This window comes from Centruroides sculpturatus, unplaced genomic scaffold, assembly GCF_000671375.1.
Source record: "Centruroides sculpturatus isolate CEXI.00-Female unplaced genomic scaffold, Cexi_2.0 scaffold1113, whole genome shotgun sequence".
Classification (NCBI taxonomy): Eukaryota; Metazoa; Arthropoda; class Arachnida; order Scorpiones; family Buthidae; genus Centruroides; species Centruroides sculpturatus.
The window spans coordinates 6,275-29,555 of record NW_019385514.1 but is presented as its reverse complement, the minus strand read 5'-3'; the positions used below and the strand labels follow the sequence as shown (position 1 = coordinate 29,555).

At 35.3% G+C, this 23,281-nt stretch overlaps 2 protein-coding genes across 3 annotated transcripts in view; both read left to right on the top strand.

Moving 5' to 3' along the window:
- The window catches only part of LOC111639702 (ras-related GTP-binding protein C-like), a 59,739-nt gene extending 57,053 nt beyond the window's left edge, over window positions 1–2,686 (top strand). For both annotated transcript variants that reach the window (XM_023385630.1, XM_023385628.1), the window contains one exon: window positions 2,071–2,686. In XM_023385630.1, the coding sequence (XP_023241398.1) occupies window positions 2,071–2,213 (143 nt within the window). In that variant the 3' untranslated portion in view covers window positions 2,214–2,686. The remainder of the gene's footprint in view (window positions 1–2,070) is intronic.
- A 9,906-nt stretch (window positions 2,687–12,592) lies between these two features.
- LOC111639709 lies at window positions 12,593–13,725 on the top strand. Its single transcript, XM_023385640.1, has 2 exons — window positions 12,593–12,738; window positions 13,218–13,725. Exons 1-2 carry the CDS (start codon window positions 12,603–12,605, stop codon window positions 13,538–13,540), a joined length of 459 nt encoding a protein of 152 aa, XP_023241408.1. The 5' UTR covers window positions 12,593–12,602; the 3' UTR covers window positions 13,541–13,725.
- The last annotated feature ends 9,556 nt before the right edge of the window (window positions 13,726–23,281 follow it).

Here is a 23,281-nt window from a genome sequence, read left to right as displayed (position 1 = left end):
CTCTATATTGAATACATGTCATATTGTTAGGAAATTCCTGAATACAGACACACAATGACATGCTTATTTAATTTTTTTTTTTTTTTTCTTGAAGTTACTATGTCTTGACTCTGGTCTAGCATAGTACACAACCATCGCTATCCACCTAGTGTAACTCAACTCAACATAATTGAGTTTTGTGGTTTATGGCATTACAAAATTCTATTAATAGTATCATATCATACATTATTGAGAGGAATAACATTTTGGTGTGCTGTGTTGAGTCATGTCTAGTCATAGGTGTGCCGCGAGTAGAAAAAGGTTGCGGAACACTGATATAGTATATAGTGCTTGTAGCAGAATTTAGAATATTAAATAATAATTAAGAATGAAATTAGTAGATAGCATATATATATGCTAATACTTTTTTATAGATAATAATATATATCTTAAATCAGGGAAATCAATTTTTAGTTTTTGTGTGCATCTTATTTACAGATTAAGAGCATATAAGAGGGCATTTACAGCTTAAAATGTTGCCATACTAAAACATTACTAGAAACATTTGGCATTGAAACCTAAAAATTGACTCTTTTAACTGCACTTAGATTTAGATTGCAGTTTTTACTCTACAGTGAAAGGTACTTTTCTGACTTAATGTACCTTTTCATACATTGCATCATATCTGTGTATATTATATTATATTAACAGAATAATAATATAATTTTACTACCACCCAATATTTCTGATATAAATTTTTCATATGAATGATATAAAATATTAATCAAAATTATCACCTTTTTTATAAATTCCAGCAAATAATTTAATAATATAAAAACGTTTTCGATCGTCTTTAGCGATCTTCATCAGTTGAAAGAACATTAAAAATAGAACAAAAATTAAATTTACGAAAAAATAATAACTGCGCATGCATATTTATTTACTTTTAGTCTTATATCCCTAACTTTTTGTATTTATTCCGTTAAGCACTCATCATTATGCATGCGCAGTTATTATTTTTTCGTAAATTTAATTTTTGTTCTATTTTTAATGTTCTTTCAACTGATGAAGATCGCTAAAGACGATCGAAAACGTTTTTATAATATTAAATTATTTGCTGGAATTTATAAAAACGGTGATAATTTTGATTAATTCTTTCTAGTTCCAGTATAAGGTATTATTTTTACATTTTTACATTATTTTTACATCTCCTTTATAATAAATGAATTTATCTAAGTAAAAATTGAAAGTGTTTGTAGAAGTCATTTTTTAAAATATCCTTTTTCGGGATAAAGTTTTAATACTTATTACTATAGACATGTTAATCCTTAAATATACAAGTATATTTAAGGATTGGGCCACAAGTATATACAAGATACTTGTGGCCCAAAACTCCACGAATTCTTCCAATGTGGCCCAGAGAAACAAAAAGATTGGACACTCCTCCTGGTCTAAAGGTTATCTACATTAGAACTGGAGCTTATCATCCATGCTGTTTCTTTATTAATTGACAGAATAAATTTTAACCGCCCAAATTTAGCTGATTAATATGTCTTAAACCTTAACCTTAAAGATCTATGTTCGTGCATTGTGTTGAGTGTAGTTCTAAAGATTAAAACTTGGACAACTGACCCTTAGGTTTGTTTTTTGCCTCATTAATAAAATTAGTTTATGTAAAGAACTAATCAAATTTGGTAGATTATGATTGGGTATTGATTGACTTTTTTCTGTGTTAAAGGACAGCAGATTTATCAGTCAAATACTTTTACTCTAGCACTATTAGTATACAATCTCCCAGTGATTAGATGTGTCTAGATAGATAATGATAAAATACCACCTTAGAATTTGTATAAAATAGAGTAACTGTGATATGTCATTAGTATGAAGTATAAGATAGGTATTATATGATAAACTTGTTTTTCAATTGACAAATAACAACATAATGTCACAATAACTTTAAATGTGATGTTTGATCTTATATCACTTAATTTACAAACAGAATTTTAACATGACACAATTCACAAAACTAAGTGAAAGTTCTTTTTTTTTATGATGGAAAACTTATGTTAGTATTTTTTCTTTTCACACTAGGACTCATCGATTACAACTTCCACTGTTTCCGGGAAGCGATCAGGGAAGTGTTTGAAGTACGATTCAAGGGAAAGAAACCGATGCCTCAATTCTACAACTCTCTGGATAGTGCCCAAAGTAACGGCTACTTGGAGCAGCCGTAGATCAATAGCGGAGATTGGCAGATCGGCCGGTCTACTTCAAATCTTTTCCAATAATTGGAAGTGATAAATGATACTAAATGTGGTAAAATACGTAAGGAAGTCGGTTTTGTGCCGAACATTGATTTTTGTAGAACTGGTTTTATATAAAACGGAAGGGATGTCGACAGACAGTACAATTTGTGTCTAAGTTAATTTATGGTAAAGCCACCCGACGACGAAGTATTATCATACTGCTATGTACGACCATTGCATTGCGGTAAGCCACATTGCCACGTGCTCTGTTGTTATTTTAATGCGGTACACTAATTCAATCATTGGCAATTTAATAATGTAAAGCCATCTGGATATATTCCATTGTAATTATTTGTTGATGACAGGCATCATCCGAAGCAAATTGATTATTGAGATAATTGCAAACAAAAGTTTGTTAGATAATTGAAAAATTATTCAAAGTGGATTTCTTTGGTAAATTATTTCAATAATAATTATTTGCTGTTTATTGATTTGTTTTATTGGTTTTTTATTTCAGAATTAAATTTTGATAAGAATAATATAAAAAGTATCTATCTAAACATATATATAAAGACATGGTAGCCCAAAAAATAGTTAACCATATCTTGCTCTAGGCGCACTAGTGAATATAAACCATACGCCTAGGGTTTCTCATTTCCCGGTCTTTTGCTTGTCCCGGGATTCCGGGATAAAAGTGAACTGGATCTCGGGATAGAATTAATTATTTTTAAGATATACAAAATATCATGAATCAAATGATATAATTATTTTTTGTTTTTAAAAGTAATTTAATACATTCTGCAACCTCCCAAATCATATTAATAATGCTGTTTAAGATATATATTAAAAATTACCTTTTGAATTACATAGAAATTTTCGCAAATAGAAAATAATTTATTGAAGTTTGCTGGAAACTGCATACAACAACAAAAAAAAAGTGCTTTGAATTTAGTTGTTAATTTTTTTTAAATTTCTTAGATCAAACTTCTATGTTAATTTTCATTTTTTAAATAAAACATATTATAAAAATTNGTAGAAATTTTCACAAATAGAAAAAATTTATTAAAGTTTGCTGAAAACTTCATACAACAACAACAAAAATGCTTTGAACCAAGTTGAAAATTTAAAAAAATGAACTTATATCAAACTTCTAACTTAAAAGGTAATTTTCATTTTTTAAATAAAACATATTATAAAAATTTACAATAATATTTTGTATTAAGATTTTAAAAAGCAAAGATGGTCAATACTCCAACCACTCAATTTGATTTCTTATTTTAGTAATGAAAAATCCTGTTACCGAGAATGCCCTTTCTGATTCAATTGATGTGAGTGTAATTCTGTATTTTCTTAAATGCATTAAACACATGTTATGTGTTTTTTTGCCTGTAGCCTGGAAGATTCCTAGTTTGTTTTCGAGATCGTAGTACTTTTGCTCTCTAATATTCTTGATTTAGTCTACCTCGGCTGCTTTAATTGAAACATCCAAGCTTGTAGCCCAATAATTCGGCAGTTCGTTTGTCTTTAATAATGTGGTCTGCAAGTATGAAGAGAAACTTCATACTTGCAGACTTCGTACTCGTTCGTTTGTATCTTTGCCCAATTTGCGCAACCAGTTATCGAAGCTACTGGGCATGGTGTAATGCAGTTATCGAAGCTACTGGGCATGGTTAAACATTAAGACAGCGTAAGTACAATTATTCCAGATATTACAGATTCTGACAAGTAAAGAATTTTCAGTCCTGCCACAAATAAGCTACGTATTGATTATTGACCATTTGTGACATGCCATAACAAGCAAAAATTTAAAAAACTAATAATTAGGTTTAAAATTAATAAATTCAAATGTATTCTGACCGTTTGAGTTAATTATACTTTATTTGCAAAATTTCCTCAACCTTAACACAAAATAAGAAAAAAGTGAATTTTTAAGAAATTTGCAGGATTTCCTGGGATTCCGTTTGAGAAACCCTACATACACCGACTTTAGAATGTTTCTTTAATAGACTCCAATTTTTTAAGAAGACAGCAATGCAGCCATTTTATTGGCTACTTGACATCTAGGCCATCTTTTTTCTGAATAATTTGGGGATGTATTCTGATTTGCTTTTCATACATTCTGGAAGAGAATTGAGACTATCGGACACAGAGAACAATAGGAATGATGAATATAAAAACAAGAAGCTATGGAAACAACCATAGTCTTAAAGTAATTTTGGTAATACACATCAATTCATTCTTAAACAAGATTCTTTAACATAGACTGTATTTTTACAAGTATAGTAAGACTTCTTATAGTAAGTCCAAAGTGTTAGAATGGTAGGTGTCATTGCTAATGTGCATCTAAACTTTTAGCAGTGTCGCATCTTTCGTTATGTTGTATGCTTGATAAAATTATTTTAATGATAGCTGCAATAATTTTATTTACACAATTGGTCCCATTAAATGGGTTAAGTTGTTCCAGAACCAAATTATAATTACATTTGTACATTAAACAGAAATTATTTGTGATGTCAACTTGGCACATTTTTTTCTTTCATCTCACCTTCGAGGTACTCCTGCAATTTTGCTAGAATTCCTGAGAAAAAAAAATTAAGCCAATTAATATGATTGTTGTTGCAAGAAATTTGCATTATAGAACACAGTTACGTTGATTACAAGAAATGTAAAGTACATATTTTGTATGAGTTCAAGGACACTACTTACCATCTCTTTTGGAAGATGTAATTTTCTCCCAGTTTTCCGTAAAGGAATCACCCGCCGTCTTGTTCCAACGCTCATCAATAGAAGATTTAGACAACAATATCTAAGAAACTATTAAGTAGCATATTCATATTGTAGAAACTTAAGGAACTTTGGAATTTCTTGTACGGTAACGTACCAACCTTAATAACAGAAGACTATAAACTAATTTGTTGTCAAAAAACATTGTATTTGCATACAAGATGCAATGACAGCCATTTTTCTCTTATGACATGGTTATCAGGACAATCTGCTAGTGGATCTAGCTACAAATTAGCAGATTTTTAATGCCACTGTTTGCTGTTTTTTAAAAACTACAGATTCGAGAATACTAAAGGATACTCGTTCCACGCAGAATTGCGGAAGTCTTCGTGTGTCTCGCATTTCGAAGAAAGAGGTCCTCGTCTGCGTTGTGTGACACGCCTCCGGATCCCTTCGCATCCTTCTCACGCATTCGTCTATTTTCTTTGTTTATTTCCACATAAATATCGCGTAACTTTTCTCTGGAACATACAAAAAACTTTATATTAATGCAAAATTTGCCGACCTACTACATGCACACACTAAAGTATGTTTCCTGTACAAAAAATAATAGGTTATCTGCTTCCATATTTCGAAACCGTGTTGTATCTTTATTTTTTAAACCGCAGTTTAGCGTGATAACCAACACTTGGCACAAAAACTGAAATAAAAGAATGTTGTGCCAAGTGTTGGTTATTACGCTAAACTGCGGTTTAAAAAATAAATAGGTTATCTAATTTCCATTTCAGTTTCTTACTGGATTATCTCAATTTTCTTATGTAGAAGGCATTAATCCTTGTTTCCTAGATTGTAAGTTCAAATCCTATTTTGTGTATTTGAATGTTGTTTGATTGGGAAAGTGCAGTTTGATCTGAACAGTAAAACTGCACTTGTGGCAATGTTACTGTTGTAACCGCAACGTGTGATCTGCCAAGGAGGAGTACCTCCCCGGAGGATATTCTTTGGGAAACTATCCCGTAGTTAGGTACTAGACACAAACTGCAATCGATTATCAGTATTGAGCGGTTTAGTTCACTCGGCTACCAGTAGGTCGCTTTTTGGATCAACGTACGTGGTATTAAATATGTGCAAAACAGTGAGAGTGCAATAATCGCAATCTTTCAAGTAACATACTTCTTTCTCTCTCGATATTATTGTAGAAAGTTCCTTTTAAGTCTGCTTCGAGGCTCAGAAGCTCGTCCGACAAAGGCTCTCCTTTTATTTTTACATCATTTGTCAGTTTATATCTCCGGCTCAAAGTGACGACATACTCTACGGACATTTCCTTTCTCGTAGCTTTCCACTCTTGTTCGTTTTGCGATAAATTGACGAAAGCATCTCGTAATTGCTTCTCCATTTCTGACCTACAAAAAACAAACGAGCGGAAAGCAAATGAATTTTTGCACGTCTACTCTGAACGAACGTTTAAACACACGACATTTTCTCGGCCCATGTTAAGTGCAGGTTCACAGGCACTAATTTACGAATGGAAGTTGAGAGAGCAGCTGTAAAATGTTCATTCTGGAAGTGTCCCAAAATTGCTTTCTGTACGGATAAGCAGTGGCGTGCCTTGACATTTGACCATAGGAAAGCCGCGTTTCCGTAAGAAGCCGACATCCAGGGGCAATCGGTCAATCGCGCGTCGGCGACGATCTAGGGTCCATTCGTATGGTTTATTCGATAAGCCAGTAAAACCGTAGACTTCTCTAAAGGCATTTTTAATATCATAATTACATTCCGAATCGCTAACCACGATATAAGGCTACAATTAAAAATAAAGTAATAAAAACTTACTCGGTGAAATAAAACGTGCGGTGGACGTACCGGTACATACCCGGTACAAAATATTCTTCAATTGTACGAATATACTTTTAAAGAAAATTATAATTTAAATACAGCTTTGTAAAGAAACGTACATAAAAATATAAAATATTCTTTACTTTTTAAATCTTAAAACAATGCGCTTAGTCAAATAGCTCCCTACCAGTGGCTAATGGATGGAATTGAAGACGGTTGCGGAGCGTGCATACACGCGGACTGCCAAATCCCCGGGACGCCGAGACCGGTCGATGTCAAATACCTCTTTCGTCGCATCATTAGTATATATCAAAGGACGCGACGGGGTTGTCGTAGATTTTAAACGTTTCTCGCCATAGCTTTAAAAATCTAAATACGTTAAACTTAATTGTTGTTTGTTTTCTAATTCGTTTTAGGACCGGGTGTCGTCCACGGAAATTTCTAAAATTTACAACTTTTCGGTCACTCTCGTCGAACTGAAAAAATTTCTGTCTTTATTACATCTAATACAGTATTTCGAAGAAATCGGTCCCCACTGTACTCGGCTATAGATTGGTTCGGTTAAGCTTTTGTTTAAGGAAAAAAGTTCATTAATTAAATTTAGTGGTAAATGATGCTGTCCAAGTAACAGTTAATTTTTTTTAATACAAGAATTGTACACGTTTTTTTCTACGTCCCCTTACAGATGGGACGTACGAAATCGTAATATCACCGGTTTAACGTCGAAATCCGCGAGTAATATAAAATCGGAGAACGGAATAAATATATCAAATATTTTAATGGATTTTTTTGAACTGTCAACTATATAGAACTATGGTAAAAACGTATCAGTAAATTTTTATTGGTCGGGTTATAAATCTACTCGCGATTCGCGTAATCGGGCGAGGGCGGGCGGGCGGTTAACGGCCCGGAGCCGGTCCCGGATAAAATTGGATGCATTATAAGTGTAGCGTCCACCCGAGGTCCTAGGCTTCTGCCGGCTAAACCGAGCCAGGTCGGTGCTCCGTAAAGCGCGTGCGCGAATCTGGCTTTTTGGAATCTGACGATACAGAGGTATGGTCAGATTCCACTCCGCCACCAATATTCGAATATACGATAGCGATCTTATATTTTTTTTTTTCGCGCGTAGTATAGAAATTTGTAATAAGATACGTAATGCGNATTCTTGCATTCTGTGAAAACGGGTAAGATTAGCTATAACGTAATTATCTTAATCTTCACTATCGTTACTTTTTGCCCAGCGAAGCGGGTCCTTGCAGCTAGATTCTAGATTACTTAGAAAAACAGTCTTTTATATATATATAAAAACTATATTACATAAAAATAAAAACTCAGCGAAGCGGGACCTTGCAGCTAGTAAATAAATAAAAATAAAGAGCTCAACAGTTTCTCATTAAAAATTAATGTTTCGTAAAAATTACAGGTTATCTTCATAGAATGATTTTCATGCTGTGGATAGAGAGTGGGCATTCCTATGATTGATACATCGTTACATCGTTAGTGAAAGGGGGTGAAGCCCGTGCTACTCGGCGGTATTGCACGGGAGGAAGAACAAAGGGAAAGGATGAGGAGAGAGTAGGAGGTAAGGGGAAGTGTAAAGTAGATAGGAAAGTTGGTGAAGGGAGTCATGAGCGCCTGGCGCCGCAATTATTTAAAATAAAACAGACATACAAAAGACGTAAATACATAAGATTACAGAGCGTACATAGTTGATGAACATGCCGAACAGGCCGCTGGCGCTAGTAGAGAAAGAGCCTAGTGCTGAGAGTCGGTTACTGTTGAGGATGTTTGCCTGCTGGAAAATTGGCGGGTTGTCCACAACCCTTGCAGCTGGGGGATGCTCCCCGCAAAGTTCTTAAAGTCCGCAAAGAGTCTTTTATTCTCGATAAANGGAAATTTCCAAAATTTACAACTTTTCGGTCACTCTCGTCGAACTGAAAAAATTTCTGTCTTTATTACATCTAATACAGTATTTCGAAGAAATCGGTCCCCACTGTACTCGGCTATAGATTGGTTCGGTTAAGCTTTTGTTTAAGGAAAAAAGTTCATTAATTAAATTTAGTGGTAAATGATGCTGTCCAAGTAACAGTTAATTTTTTTTAATACAAGAATTGTACACGTTTTTTTCTACGTCCCCTTACAGATGGGACGTACGAAATCGTAATATCACCGGTTTAACGTCGAAATCCGCGAGTAATATAAAATCGGAGAACGGAATAAATATATCAAATATTTTAATGGATTTTTTTGAACTGTCAACTATATAGAACTATGGTAAAAACGTATCAGTAAATTTTTATTGGTCGGGTTATAAATCTACTCGCGATTCGCGTAATCGGGCGAGGGCGGGCGGGCGGTTAACGGCCCGGAGCCGGTCCCGGATAAAATTGGATGCATTATAAGTGTAGCGTCCACCCGAGGTCCTAGGCTTCTGCCGGCTAAACCGAGCCAGGTCGGTGCTCCGTAAAGCGCGTGCGCGAATCTGGCTTTTTGGAATCTGACGATACAGAGGTATGGTCAGATTCCACTCCGCCACCAATATTCGAATATACGATAGCGATCTTATATTTTTTTTTTTCGCGCGTAGTATAGAAATTTGTAATAAGATACGTAATGCGATTATAATAAAATATTGCGCGATTAATTTTATATAATTAAAATTAATATGTATTTATTTTTTTTAAAATACGAGGGAAGCGGCGCATCCACCGCTTCCGATGACGGCACGCCACTGCTAAATTATAAAAGATATATCCTTTTATATCTACCAGAGGCCTATAGGAGACTGGAACTTTATGGGTTTTGACTCTGTAAGAGAACTTTGGTGTTCTGTTTTCACTATTGAGAATAAAATGTTTTTCTCTTTGGTTAATAAGATTTTGTTTCTCAAGTTTAACAAAAACGTACTTATTGAACGGTTATAGCAAGCGCGTGATCGGTAACTGGCTTAATAATAAATATGTTAATGCGCGCAAACAACTAATTGACAACACTGCTTATAAATTTTTTTAAAAATTCCTTACGTTATGAATATCTTTGAAAGAATTAAAAGAAAATTCAGTATAATAATATTTTGTTACCGAACATCGCGACAGTTTACATAAGAAAATAAACGTACCTAACAGAAAAGCTAACACATGGGACCAAAAAACGTTGTTTACAAATTCGAATGCGACCGTACCACACCCAAATCTTACATCGGTGGAACTAGTAGGGAATTAAAGGTCCGTTTCAATGAACGTATCTCTGCCATAGCGTGCGACAATGATAGCTCGGCTGTAGCCGCCCACTGTAATAATGAAGCTGTCAGATTGTAAAGGATACTGTCAAAATACTTAAAAAGGAAAAACAATACTTATAAAAGAAGATGGTACGAACACTTAGAAATAATTAAAAAAAAACAAAGAGGAAATCATGAATGATCGTGATACGCATATTTGACCAGAGGAGGCGTGGGGGGAGGGGGGAGGTATGAAAACGGATAGGGGTGAGGGTGACAGTTACCATGGAATGTACTTCGAATCGTCTCGTTACTCTGTTCGTGTTACAGTAAATCTACTTATCATTTTGTTTTAACAATGTATATTTTTACGACATTACTGTTTTACCAGAACCTCGGTTTATTATTATGTTGTTGTATCAACATCAGCGTTTTTTTAATGGAAACTTTTTTGTTTTATCGCATGCTTAGTCTTTTAATTAATGTTCAACGCATCGAATCCGCGTGTCAAATGTAAGTCCACATTCTTTGTTTATTTCTGTCAATCGCGGTCTTTTTATAAAAATTGTTAACCTCCGATTAATTTTGTAGCAAAAAGCTGACGAGGGACTACGTATCCGAAATGCATTCTGAAAATAAAATAGTGCTTTTCTAAATGTAATTTGATGTTCTGTGGTGGTGTAATAAGTCTAGCGGTAAAGTAAAGCCAATCTTAGTGGTCGGAAGCCATTTAGAAGACTAGACCAGAAGCGTATCATAGTATTTATTTAACTCATCACTTATATGAGATTCTTTCTCGTCCATCTTTATTAGCTTAAAACTTTCTAGAAGAACTTGATTTTTGTATAAAGCTTTTGTTTTATCAATTTTGGTCTGGTTATAAAAAGTGACGGAAGAGTCATAAGGTAACTTATATAATGCTCTTGTAAAGTTATCTATATATATAACCCATTCAACGTGTGTCTGTCCGCGTAACCGTTTGATAACGGACACTACAGGCGCCCTATCGTGTGTCATATTTCAAACATTCAAATTAACAATTTTAATTATTATTTAAATTAACAATATAATTTATTATTATTCACTTGGCCCATAAATTATTATTTGGTCAATATAATAATATAAATAATTCAATATATTTGTAATATGAATTTATTATTTCAGGGGCTTATATCTCGCGAAGGGTCGCGAGTAGGGGTATGGTTCCTTTGACTTTATTGTTCGCACAGGGGCTACAATTTGGGGGGGTCGCCACCTTTTCATTCGGAGGGTAAATCTTACCATTGGGACTTTAACAGAGCTGTACAGCATATTGATAGGAACAAGAAAGTCAAAGGAACCGTGCCTTATGGAAATTTGTAAATAACGCCCACTAGGGGGCGTCCCAGGCTACTAGTTTTGTATAACTCGCAACCTATTCGATACAAAAGAAGCTGTACCCCATACGGAAATACCGTATCAAAATTTGGGTTCCACGCGAGCGCAAAACAGTCTCAAAATAAAAAAACAACTCATTATTCTTTTCGGTATTCCAATAAATCTAGATAAAGACGGTGTTAAATGATTATTCCATCGTGATTTATCACCAATTTCGATACCTAAATATTTCGCACTATTAACTCTACGAATACGTTCATTATTTATTCTAACTTTTATATCTTTTAAATTAACTATTTGTTTTTATTTGATAAACAAATATATTTTGTTTTATTTTCAATTACACTTAAGTTATTATTTTCCATGTAACAGTACTTACTTAATTTAGACAGCAAAGAGTTTATATTATTTTCAACCAATTGAAGATTCCAATCCGCGTATGTTATAACAATATCATCCGCATACAATATAATAATATTGTCGGGAATAGTCTCTACAATATCATTTATATATATATCATTGTCACGAAGAAAAACAATCTTCTTACTGAGCTTGCCACGCCTTTTGTTTTCGATGAGGAAATCGTAAATCGTCTGTTTTATCGAACTTTCTGCACCAAGTCTTCACTAATGACGCTCCTCGGCACGGCCATCTTAAAATGCTCTAACTCATTACGAGCAATGTTACGGTAAGGAAATGTTTTTTTCGATACATCTCGCTAATCTGCCGATGAATGTCTTTTGCATTAAGAAAACGAATCACAATCGGCGGGATTTTCAATTGTGCCAGGCATTCGAAACACACATAAAGGTAAAACGAACGAATGCTACCGTAATGGACTCGGCGCGCATTGGCAGAACCGCAGCGGCCTATTTTAAGACGGTACTTAAAAACCATGCCCGGTGTAATTAGGCGGAATTAGGAGTTGCCGAGATACTTTTGTAAATTAATAAAAAAAGTTACTAAAGGTATAACTGAGTATTTAGTAATGAATTACGATTCAAACGAAATACATTTTCAATCCTTTATTATAAAATTTGCAATTAACTTTATTCTTATTAATTGATAATTAAATATGTATTAAATACACGTAATATAAATTTTTATAGTAAACTTATTTGGAATCGAATGGTCCTGGAAATAGTTTGGCTGCTGTTATGTAAATAAAGTTAATTTTACTGTTGCCAGCCTTATCGATAAATGTAATTAATCCGCGAAACATGCAAATTTCTTGCCAGGCGTGTGGATTGTTGGTAGAAGACGAGAAAATGCTTGGCTTAGTTGTGTTCGTATCGGAAGTTGTTTATTTTGCCTGTTGCAAACTTGGCATTTGTGCATGTTCCGACGAAAAGACAGGTAATTATAGTTATGTCTTATTTATTAAATTAAAAATTATTTTAAAATTTAAATTGGTAAATATACTTGAATATTTTCTTATAACGCTTAAAGATTCATATAGGATGCGTTTAGTTTCTCACATCACGACTTACTCTTCGTTAATTTTCAATTTCTTAAGTCCATTCGAGCTTACCCGTAGCTTTTTTCGTGTTTATAATATTTCCTATCCTAACAAATAAATATTTATTAGGAAGAAACTGCCATTTTAAAAACGAGCAAAGTATTATGTTACGTCAACCTATTAAATTAAGTTGATTTAACAATGGAAATTTAAAATTGCATGACAATTGGCGTGTTTCCCGACGATACTTTAATATAATTGGCTTTCTTATCTAGCTAAGCTGCTTATTAAGTCGAGTAAAGATACTAGCGTAGTAAACTATACTCGATTTTAAAATAAATTTCGATTTATAAATGGCAATTTTGTGTCTTTTTAGGGGTTTCGAGCAAACTTCTTACTGAGAAGAATCGAGAAGAATCGGCTGAATTATCATCGGACCAAGCCAGACCCTGTTCGGTATGGGAAGTTACGCGTTTTGGTAAGAAAAGAAAGACCAGCATAAACGAAAATGACTCTTTATTGGAAAGAGCCGGCCAGGAAATAATAGCGATGAAACGTTGTTTACGAGATATTTCGAAACAACACGAAGAAATGGAAAATATATTAAAAGAGGGCGATAGCAAATTGGTAACAATGCGTCAACAACTGGTTGTTTTGCATCGTCGGAATGCGTTAGCTGATACGGCATCGAAAAGCTGAAAAAATGCTTTTATACAATATATTCTTGGATCGAAAAGCCTTCGGCGTGCTGTTCGAAATGTAAAGCCTATGGAAATAGTTTAAATTCGGTATTATAATATTTTAAAAATCTGCGAAAACATTAAAATTGAAAATTCTGGATGGCAATGTATGGAAAGTTAATGTAATATTTTAACAATAATTTTAATAATAAGTTCATCGTAAATCTTATGCGGACTAATTACGGTTCAGTATTTTGGCAAAATAGTAGGAAATTGCCGTATACCGAGTTTAAGAATAACAGTTATAATTACACGTTTTTTCAGGTTTGTAGTAACTTTCTATTTAACTATGAACGTACTGTACTATACCTTAATCACCTGTCGCGTTTTGTGGTTTATTTTGACGTGAAGTGACCTCTGACATTTATCGTTGCGACTTAAAAATTGATTTACATTGCGCGTAACAAAACAAAAACTTTTTAATAAACGTAACTTTTCAATCTACAAAATAAAATGTCGGAACTTACACTATTTAGTAATATTTAATAATCGAATAAAATTAATTTTCGTTTTAATTACATTCTTATGTCACTTTTTACAATCAAAATGCAGAAGTACCGTGTCTTACGCGTTAAACGATAGTCGTGACGGTATAATATGTTGGGATATTTTAACAAACACCGGGGCAATCTGTCAAGGGTTGAAGGTTACTACGAGCAATACGGGGAACAGACCACTATTAAAAAATGTTACTCAAACGATGAAAACCGCGTGCCTGGCACGTCGGTCGTGCGTAAGCTCGAGACCAACCGGCAGTGTTCGGTGGTCTTATTCGTCGTCATTAATACGCCTTTGGAAATGCTCTCGTCCACAGTTTGCTAGAAACTGTGGCATAGACCAGACACATCTATTTTTCTTTTTTATTAAACAAAATTATTTTATGTAAAACCTAATATCTTTTAATATAGCCATTGCTCTCGAACAAAGAAGAAATGGAAATTTATATTTCATAAATGCATCTTCATTAGTTTCCGTGTTCTAACAGCATTCGTGTTCCATATTTTAACATATGTTATAATTTATTACATCTTTGCATATTCGATAGATAAATTCAAAACTTAAAATTTACGCGCAGCAATTTCGAAAATGTTTCTCATATTGTGAGATCCCGGAGGGCAATTAATTACTTAGGTTAATTGTAACACGTATAGAGACGCGGTTCCCCATGCAGCGATACCGTATCTTATTCTAGATTCGACGAGAGTGTGGTACGGCCGTTTCGAGAGTGATGTGCTTAAAAAAGCTCGAATTTTTTTATTTATCCCGGTATACTTTGCCGGGGAAAGTGCAACATCGTCTATATGTTTATTCCAGCGCAGTTGTCGTCAAAAGTTACGCCCAAAAACTTAATAGCATTTACTTTTTCTATGTTATTTTAATTTTTAGGTGATGCGGAATGATTATTTTATTCCTATTCTGTGTTCATTTCAGTTATCGGGGAAAATTTTCCGAGTTGGAATGACGAATGTTTGTCCTTTTTAGAAAAATTCAGTCGAAAGATCAATACGTAAGGTTACCGCGTGTAAAGCAGCCAAGTCGAATAAATTTATACATTTTATGTCTTGAAAATAGAAATAAACGTAAAAAATTACACTTCCCGTAAACATTGCATTAAAAAAATGAAATAAAAATTTTAAAAAACCGCACATTTTTTGTTAAAGCGTGTAGTAGACGATGATATTTTGAATGTAAAAGTTTCTCAATTTTATATAAATAAAAATTTACCATCGTTTTATCTAATGTACTCCGTATGTTGTTGAATTGTTAATGTTAGTTAATTGCGCAGAACTTTCGTATCGATGACCGATTAATTCCCACCGGTGTCCGTATATTCTTCCTTATTCTCGAGAACAATGTTACGTACGTAAAAGTCGAGACTAGATATTGAAAGCTTCGGGACAGGAGCTCCCCATTAACTATATACGAACTTTTGGTCTAAACCAGAAGTCGCGTTATTTCCATTCAAAACTTTTTCTACAACGGTCAGTTAGATGACCGGTCTGATTCTACCGTTACCGGGAAAAGTATGGTGTACCGGGCATTACAGTACACACTACTAAAATAGACAGCAAATATTTCAAATTAACTAAATTTGAAATATATCTTTCTTTTCTTGCCATACAAAAACAAAGTGACCGGACTACGGCACGATCATTTAACGAAAGCGAAAGAAAAAGTGAAAGGTGAGAAATGATAGTCTCTACTTTCGTTCGCTGGCTTAAATTTATCGCGAGAAATATACTCGCTGGCATTTCGATGGCTGTAGCTGAAGTCTTAGCAAACGCTTACGTAAGAGAAAACTTTTTCATATATTTTTCTTACAGTGCAAGCGAACAAACCACACGAATAGTTTTGGACAAAAATGCAATTGTGGGCGCTATTATATAAAACTGCCGAAAATTTGAACGAGCCGAAACTTTTCTCGAAGGGTGGGCGAACGATCAGAATTAATTACAGGTAACCCCCGTATAACACGGCACTTCTATAGCACGGATTCGCTCTAACACGGTTCGAGAATTGGTACCATCCCCCGTATAACACGGTACTTTTATAGCACGGATTCACTCCGACACGGTTCGAGAATTGGGTAAAACCCTCGTACAACAGGAAATGTAATAAATTTTTACATACTTAACTAATAATAGTTCACGAAAATTATTTTCGTGAACTATTAGTACTTAAGTATGTAAATTTTCTCTTTTCGCCTTCTGTCGATACAGGTGGTCCTTCTCGAAACTTGTTTCAATGTTGCCAGATCGCGACGCTTCTGCTTCTGATGTTGCCGAATGTTTTTCCCTTATTCCATACTTGCTTTATTCTTCATAAGTGCTTAGCACCATATAAGGAAATTTATAAAGACCTTTTAACTAGAAGCAAGCAATATAAAATTACATACATTTTGCAAAAGGTAAAGCATGGATCTGAAGATAATGCAGAAAAATGCTCAGAGGATAAGGATAACTTGCCAAAAAGAAAACGCTCTCGGTTAATTAATAGTGTTTTTAATGATGACGAAGAAAATATTGTTTAATTTATATTAATATGTATCACTCAAAAAAATTTTAATGAAGATATTTATCTTAATTATGAAAATATACTAGCATGATTTTTAATTTTTGGAACCTAACCCTCCTTTTCGTATTAGTTCTTTGTTTCGTATAACACGGATTCGCATAACACGGCAATTTTTTGGAACGTAACTACCGTGTTATACGGGGGTTACCTGTACTTTGAGGAAAACGCAATTGAGGGACTCGCTTCACACACCTAATTTACAATAGTAATAATCCGATGTAAATTTATATTTGTTTTCACTCTTTTTACGTTTATATCAATACATCGGTATACGATGTCAGAAGATTCGGAGCTTCTACAATAAGTATGAAAGTACTCGGTTATTAGAAATTAGAAGAAATTAAAACGTCAAAGTTTTAATTACGAGTCTTACGGTTAGAAGGATAAGCGTAAAAGCCTTCTCCAACCGAATTTCTTTCGTTTCGTTTTATTCACGCTACGTGTAAAGATTAAAGTCAATATCGACTGGAGAAAAGATAAAGAAATATATTGGTTCCGGATTCCGATGACAGGGATACGTTTTTATCCTCTCCATCGTACGTTGATGATGAAAATTTATGTAATTCGAAAATAAAAAGACAAGGACTAGGTACACGTCGACGGGACTGTCTGGAGTCGCCCTTCTTTACCATTGGATTAAAGACAGAATTTAGTCCATTTCACTCTTTGAGGATATTATATCCGGATCCGAATTGGATATATTCCAACTTGTAATTACTCAAAATAACATCTCTATTATTATTGAAGAAACAATACTGTAAATACGGGTGGGTGTAGAAAAATTTATTACTTGTATATCCTATTAGAGAAGATGGTCGGAGGAAAATAATTACATATTTGCCAATAATGCAAGCCGACGGAAATTATTAGTAAAAATTCTATAACTTATTATTGGAGTAGTGAGCCAAAAATTCTCACATGAAATTGATTTCTGTTGCTCCCTAGAATGCTTCATTTTGTCAATCCTCTATTGGAAAATTTAAAAGTCTCCCGGAAAAGGAATTTCTATTGCCATAAAAATTTACAATACGCATTGATGACTCAGCCTTTCGAACAACGATTTGGAATGAAACGATTCGTATCGGCTGACTGTAAAAGCTATTTTATTGCAGACCAGCGAATGAGCCCGGCAAACGATTTGGTAAATATTGTACGTTTGCAAATTCAGTTATTACACAGGTTTTCGTGGCGAAAACTTGAACGGCGTTTGGTACATCGCGCGTGGTGAGTAGAAGATCGGTTTAAACATCTTCATGTTTTGTGTTTGGGGTTGAAATAATAGAGGTTGCGGCGCAAGTACAGTACAAACACGGCAAGCGCAAGTACACGGTTTACGTTTTAAATCCGAGAAAAAATCGTTGGCAACATCACGTGACTCGACTGATGGGAAATTTGTTGAAAAAATGGCGGATACGTTAACGTCGAGGGTTACCGGCGAAGATAAATAAACAAATTAAACTATTTTAAAGTACTTATAGCATGTTTAATAACACTACAGTAATTATTTTTAATTAGCGTGGTGTCTCCTAGCGTACGATAGGACTACCTCATACCTTTGTCGGGGGACGCTGTAGTGACTTATGTAAATCCGAAAAATTTACAAACGTATTACGTTGTTGCTAGTAGATGCGGCGCAAGAACAAACCTACCTTAAAATAAGCTATTATGAAGGCAAATATATGTAAATTCTACATCACTCGCTAAAAAATTGAATAATTAAATAATTTATGAATTAAAATCGTCTGTTTCTTTATAATATTATTCGTAAATGCTTAAATAATCATTATTTTAATAAAATAGGCCATAATTTTAACCCCAAATACAAAAAAATGAAGTTTAAACCCGTCTTCTACTCGCTATGCTACACGTAGCCAACACCGTTCACGTTTTGGGCCGAATACGACGGCCTCAGTCTCTCTAATGATTATTTAAGCATTTATGAATAATATTGTAAAAAATATTGACAATTTATTGGGAGTTCGTAGATGGAACGACCACCAGAAACGCATCAAAGGGTGGTATTCCGTGTCCATAAACGTACGCATTGTTTGAAACTTCAATCGGTGGTTACCCCCGATGGTATAATCGCTAATTTATTTGGACCGTTAGAAGGAAGACTTCGTGACAGTGAAATGTTAAGAAAATCTGATTTGTTAGAGCATTTTGCTGCGATTCCTTGTTCCGAGAACGGGACTCAATTTGTTTTATATGGAGATTCTGGTTGTCCTTTGCGTCGACACCTCGTTACACCATTCCGAGGTGCTAGTTTAACACCCGAGCAACGTGTATTTAATTCAAAGATTAGCTCGGTAAGAGTGTGTGGAATGGGCATCCTCCGCATCCTCCGCCAGTGAGTGAACAGCCCGTTCGGCACTCTGATTCGCCGACAAAGAGCGACGAACTTTGGACTGTATCATCGAACGAACACCGCATCTTGTCCGGACAACGGTATCGCGTCGGAATTGTTTTTAAGGAACAAAGATCTCCTGTTTTGTGTAAGATGCTTTTTGTATATTAATAAACGGGTGTTAATTGTAAACTGAGTTCGTGCCTTATGTCTAACGCCATCATCCACATACACTGTTCACACCACCTCGCCATCCCGAATGACGTCTCCTTCTAAATTAAGGGAGTGAATCAACTATAGGATATCGGGTCCGTGATAAACCCATCACGGAGATTCTCCACACTGTGTACCAAATTTCATCTGTAGGTTCAGCGGTTTGCTCTGGGCGATGGCGAATCAGTCAGTCAGTCAGAACGTGTAATTTTATATATATAGATATCATAATACATACAGGAAAGATCAAAGAACTTTCTTTAAAGTATAAAGCTTTTGGACTGTATGGAATTGTGCTCACTCTCCTAAAGAATCATTTCGAAAACGTGATAAATTTTATATTGATAATTATAACAGGTGTCCAGAAATTTTGAAATGTCTAAAAACTCATAGAAACACGCGGTACAGTAAGAAATGACAGGAAGTATTCCCCGACTGATCTCAACAATTTGTGAGAACCGAGGGAGTTCGAGTAGCGAGCTCGACCCTTCTTACCGGCTTCGCGTCGGGAGATGGCCTATTTGTAAACGAGTGAGCGCGACAACAACGGTAAACATCAACTGGATTACAGTATTTTGTCTTTCCATTAAATTAGTCTAACATTTAGCGAAGTTGACATTAGTCCAACTTATAAACTAAAGAGAGAGAGTTTATATATGTCTACTAAATACCTCAGATGCCGGCGGAACTATCAGTGATGTAGGTTATGAGTCCAGATGCAAGCGAATTCGGCGATCAAGTCTCGAGCGATCCTAGGGTAGAAGAGAAGAGGTCCGAATAGAGTTCCAGCCGGGAGACTTCCTTATGTCGATCACCCCGAGGTGCGGGTGCGACCCCTTTTTTATACACGTCCCGCAGGGGGACTATCGGGGAAAGTTCTGATGCAATCCTGTCTACGTTCGATTTGCGTCCGGGTGTTAGAAATCGAACGATTCGACAAATTTATTACCTCTTTCTATCCGGTATTGTTACTCATTTTACCTCATAAAATTGATAACAGTTGTCAAACAAACTGAATTAATGGCCGGTAGCGACTAAGGTCAGTGTTTAGGTTACAACCTTAGTAATAATTGTTAGATTAGAGAGATATTCGATCGGTCTTATCTATTAAGAAATCGAACGAAATAGGATGTGTGTGCGTTATTCCACTCGGCTAATTTTTTCTTTACCCGACCTTCGATTCGATTTCTATCTTCACCGTGTTAAAATATAACCGACTTAGTTAATTATTAAATTATTCCCTTCAAATCTCACAAATTAAATCAAGATGTGAGCTTTTTCCATACAGATAGCAACTTATATGAGCAACAGATGGATAAGAAGGAACTTATAATGTTTGTACTTTCTTTCAACCAAACTGAAAATGAAGCGTCAACTTTCATCCAAAAACTAGAATAAAGTCTTTAAATATAATAAACTTTAATGAAAATATATAATTTAGATATCAGTGGTGCGTTATATCTTCGCGGAACCCAGACAAATTTGAATTAGGGGGCCCCACGCACAGCGTTGACTTCAGACATTTTTCTTCGAGGGAATTTTTTTTGGGGAAAATACTTTCTTATAAAAGATTGGTTTGGGGCTTCGGGCAATTGTCCTTTTTGTCCCCGGGATAACACGCCGCTGCTAGACACGGTACTTAGCTATAATCAAAGTCCGAGAAAAAATGATTAAATGGTATAAAATGTTATTTTTTCATCTCGTATACATCTGCACCCGTAACTCCTTCATCCAATATAAAAAGAGAATGCAAAGAGATAAAAATATACGACAGAATTCAGACTTGGATGAGTGAACTAGATTTTCGAATCATGTTATCTAATGATTCAATAATTAATATAGTAATAATAATAATAATCGCAGTTTTAAATTATTAGCTAATGACAAAGCGAGGAAAAAGAATTGCGTTGCGTAACGCATCCCTCGGGGCGAGCCACAATGGGAGTAACGTCCATGGATGACGCGAGTGCTACAAACGATGGGAACCATTTAATGGTCTTTGAATATTTATCGCAATAATCTAATAAAATTTTCTAAGTATACGGTATTCTAGAAGCCTATATTTTTCACAGAGTAATGAGTTAAGTTAGAACAGCTGTTACTAACGTAAACATTATGGTGATTTACGTCATTGTTCGAAACAATTTTGTAATTTTTTGAATTAAATTGCGTCGAACAGTTCTTAAGTACAGAAGAATTAGGAATTGCGAAATTCCTGCTTTCTCGGTAGTGCGAGGCAGGGATTTCCTAAAGGCTGCTATACACTTACGTAAATCCTCAAAGGATGTACTTAACAGACGAAAAAAATCGGATATAACTGGCTGGATCGAACATAGTAATTTACAAAACTTATTAAAATATTTCCCAACATATAAAGAATTATTTATTTAAAGGTGGATAGATAGAAAAAAAATCACGGTTAATCCTCAAAGGATTTCCGTAACGTGTATAATAGCCAAAAACAGTTGCTGTTGTTACAAGCTTTACAAGTTACAAATTACAAGCAAAATTCATCGAATAGAAAGTTTTATAACGAGTTACGAGCTACTAGTAATTTTGATTGCAAATAGTTAGTTACAATAAGTAATAAGCTGCAAGTATAACTTTCTTAGCTCGTAACCGATAGTTCGTAACTTGCAATTTGTACACAACAGGGTTCACGTACTGTACAACCATATAATTGTGCGGAGCTCTTCGCAGCTCTGAAAATTCTCAAAGTTTAACACGCACGATCAGTGGTGATATTCAGCGGGTTTGCACAGGTTCGGCCGAACCCGTTGTTAACATTTTCAAAGTTTTCCGAACCCGTTGTTAAACACACGTAACATTTCTCAATGGTTTTGTTTCTTTTACAAAATATATTAAAAGATACGTATTATACTCTGTAACACTACTAAACTAGAGCCTTATACCCCGTTCGCCTTGGTGCAACCTCCATCGACCGTTTCAATCTCGACTGAAACCAGATTTAGTCGCGATCGACTCAAGAGAGTTCTTGAAACTAAGTCCAGTCATACGAGAGATCCCACGCGCGCGAGAAAATACAAGATGGCTGCGGAACACGTGTCGTGCTATCGACAACGAAATAAAAAAAATATTGTGTTTCGAGAAACGATGACATCTGTCTATTATTATGACGGATACCCTCACCCCCAGCCACTGGCAAGCTGTCGCAAGGCTAAGGGACCACTGCTCAATTAACCAAGCAGAATCCCTGGCCATCCTCCGTGCTGGTTTCAACACGGCAAAGTAAACATCATCAGCGACAGCAGGATTGCCTTGTGGCAGGTTAAAAATGAAAACCACAAGCTTCCAATTGTCAACGACAGCCTCAAGATTCTAAAACATTTAAGGGACAACAATATACAAATCTACTTCCACTGGGTCAAGGGCCACTCAGACACTAACGGAAATGATCGGGCTGATGACCTAGCCAAAAAAGCCGCTAACATTACTTCAAAAATCCACTATCAGGCCCTACCACTCACGGCTGTTCTCAGCTCTCTCCGTTCCATTATAATTAACAAATGGCAAAATGAGTGGGACAACAGCACCACGGGTCGCTACACGTACGCCTTCATCCCCAACATCAACCAAAGGCTGAACAATCACGTCTTCCATACCAACCACGGCCTGACCCAGATGCTCACAGCACATGGAAACTTCAGGGCATACCTCAACAGGTTCCACAACAAGGGTAACGCCAAATGCAACTGCGGGATTCCAGAAGACGAAGACCCATTCCACATCATTTTCACTTGTCCGAACTACAACTCTCAGAGGAGACCACTCCGCAATGAAGCAGACTCTGAAGGACTTCTTTGGCCATGCCAACTGAAAGACCTTGTTAACAACAACAAACTCTTCGAAGCCTTCAAGACCTTCGTTTCTAAAACCAAATTAAGCATCTACTTCAACGTGGCAAGTAACACAAATTAACGGATCTTTTTCGGCCTAACAAGGCCGGTCTTCCTCACTCTACTCTAATTTCCTCCAGGTAACCCCATACTGTACTATATACCCCCACCCGCCAATACAAACGGGTGACTGTTGTTCTCTCATGTT

Excerpts from the sequence above, each read along its gene's own strand:
- LOC111639709 (XM_023385640.1), top strand. The coding sequence starts at position 12,603 with ATGCAAATTTCTTGCCAGGCGTGTGGATTGTTGGTAGAAGACGAGAAA. Across the intron at positions 12,739-13,217 it reads ATGTTCCGACGAAAAGACAG|GGGTTTCGAGCAAACTTCTT; the intron begins GTAATTATAGTT and ends GTGTCTTTTTAG.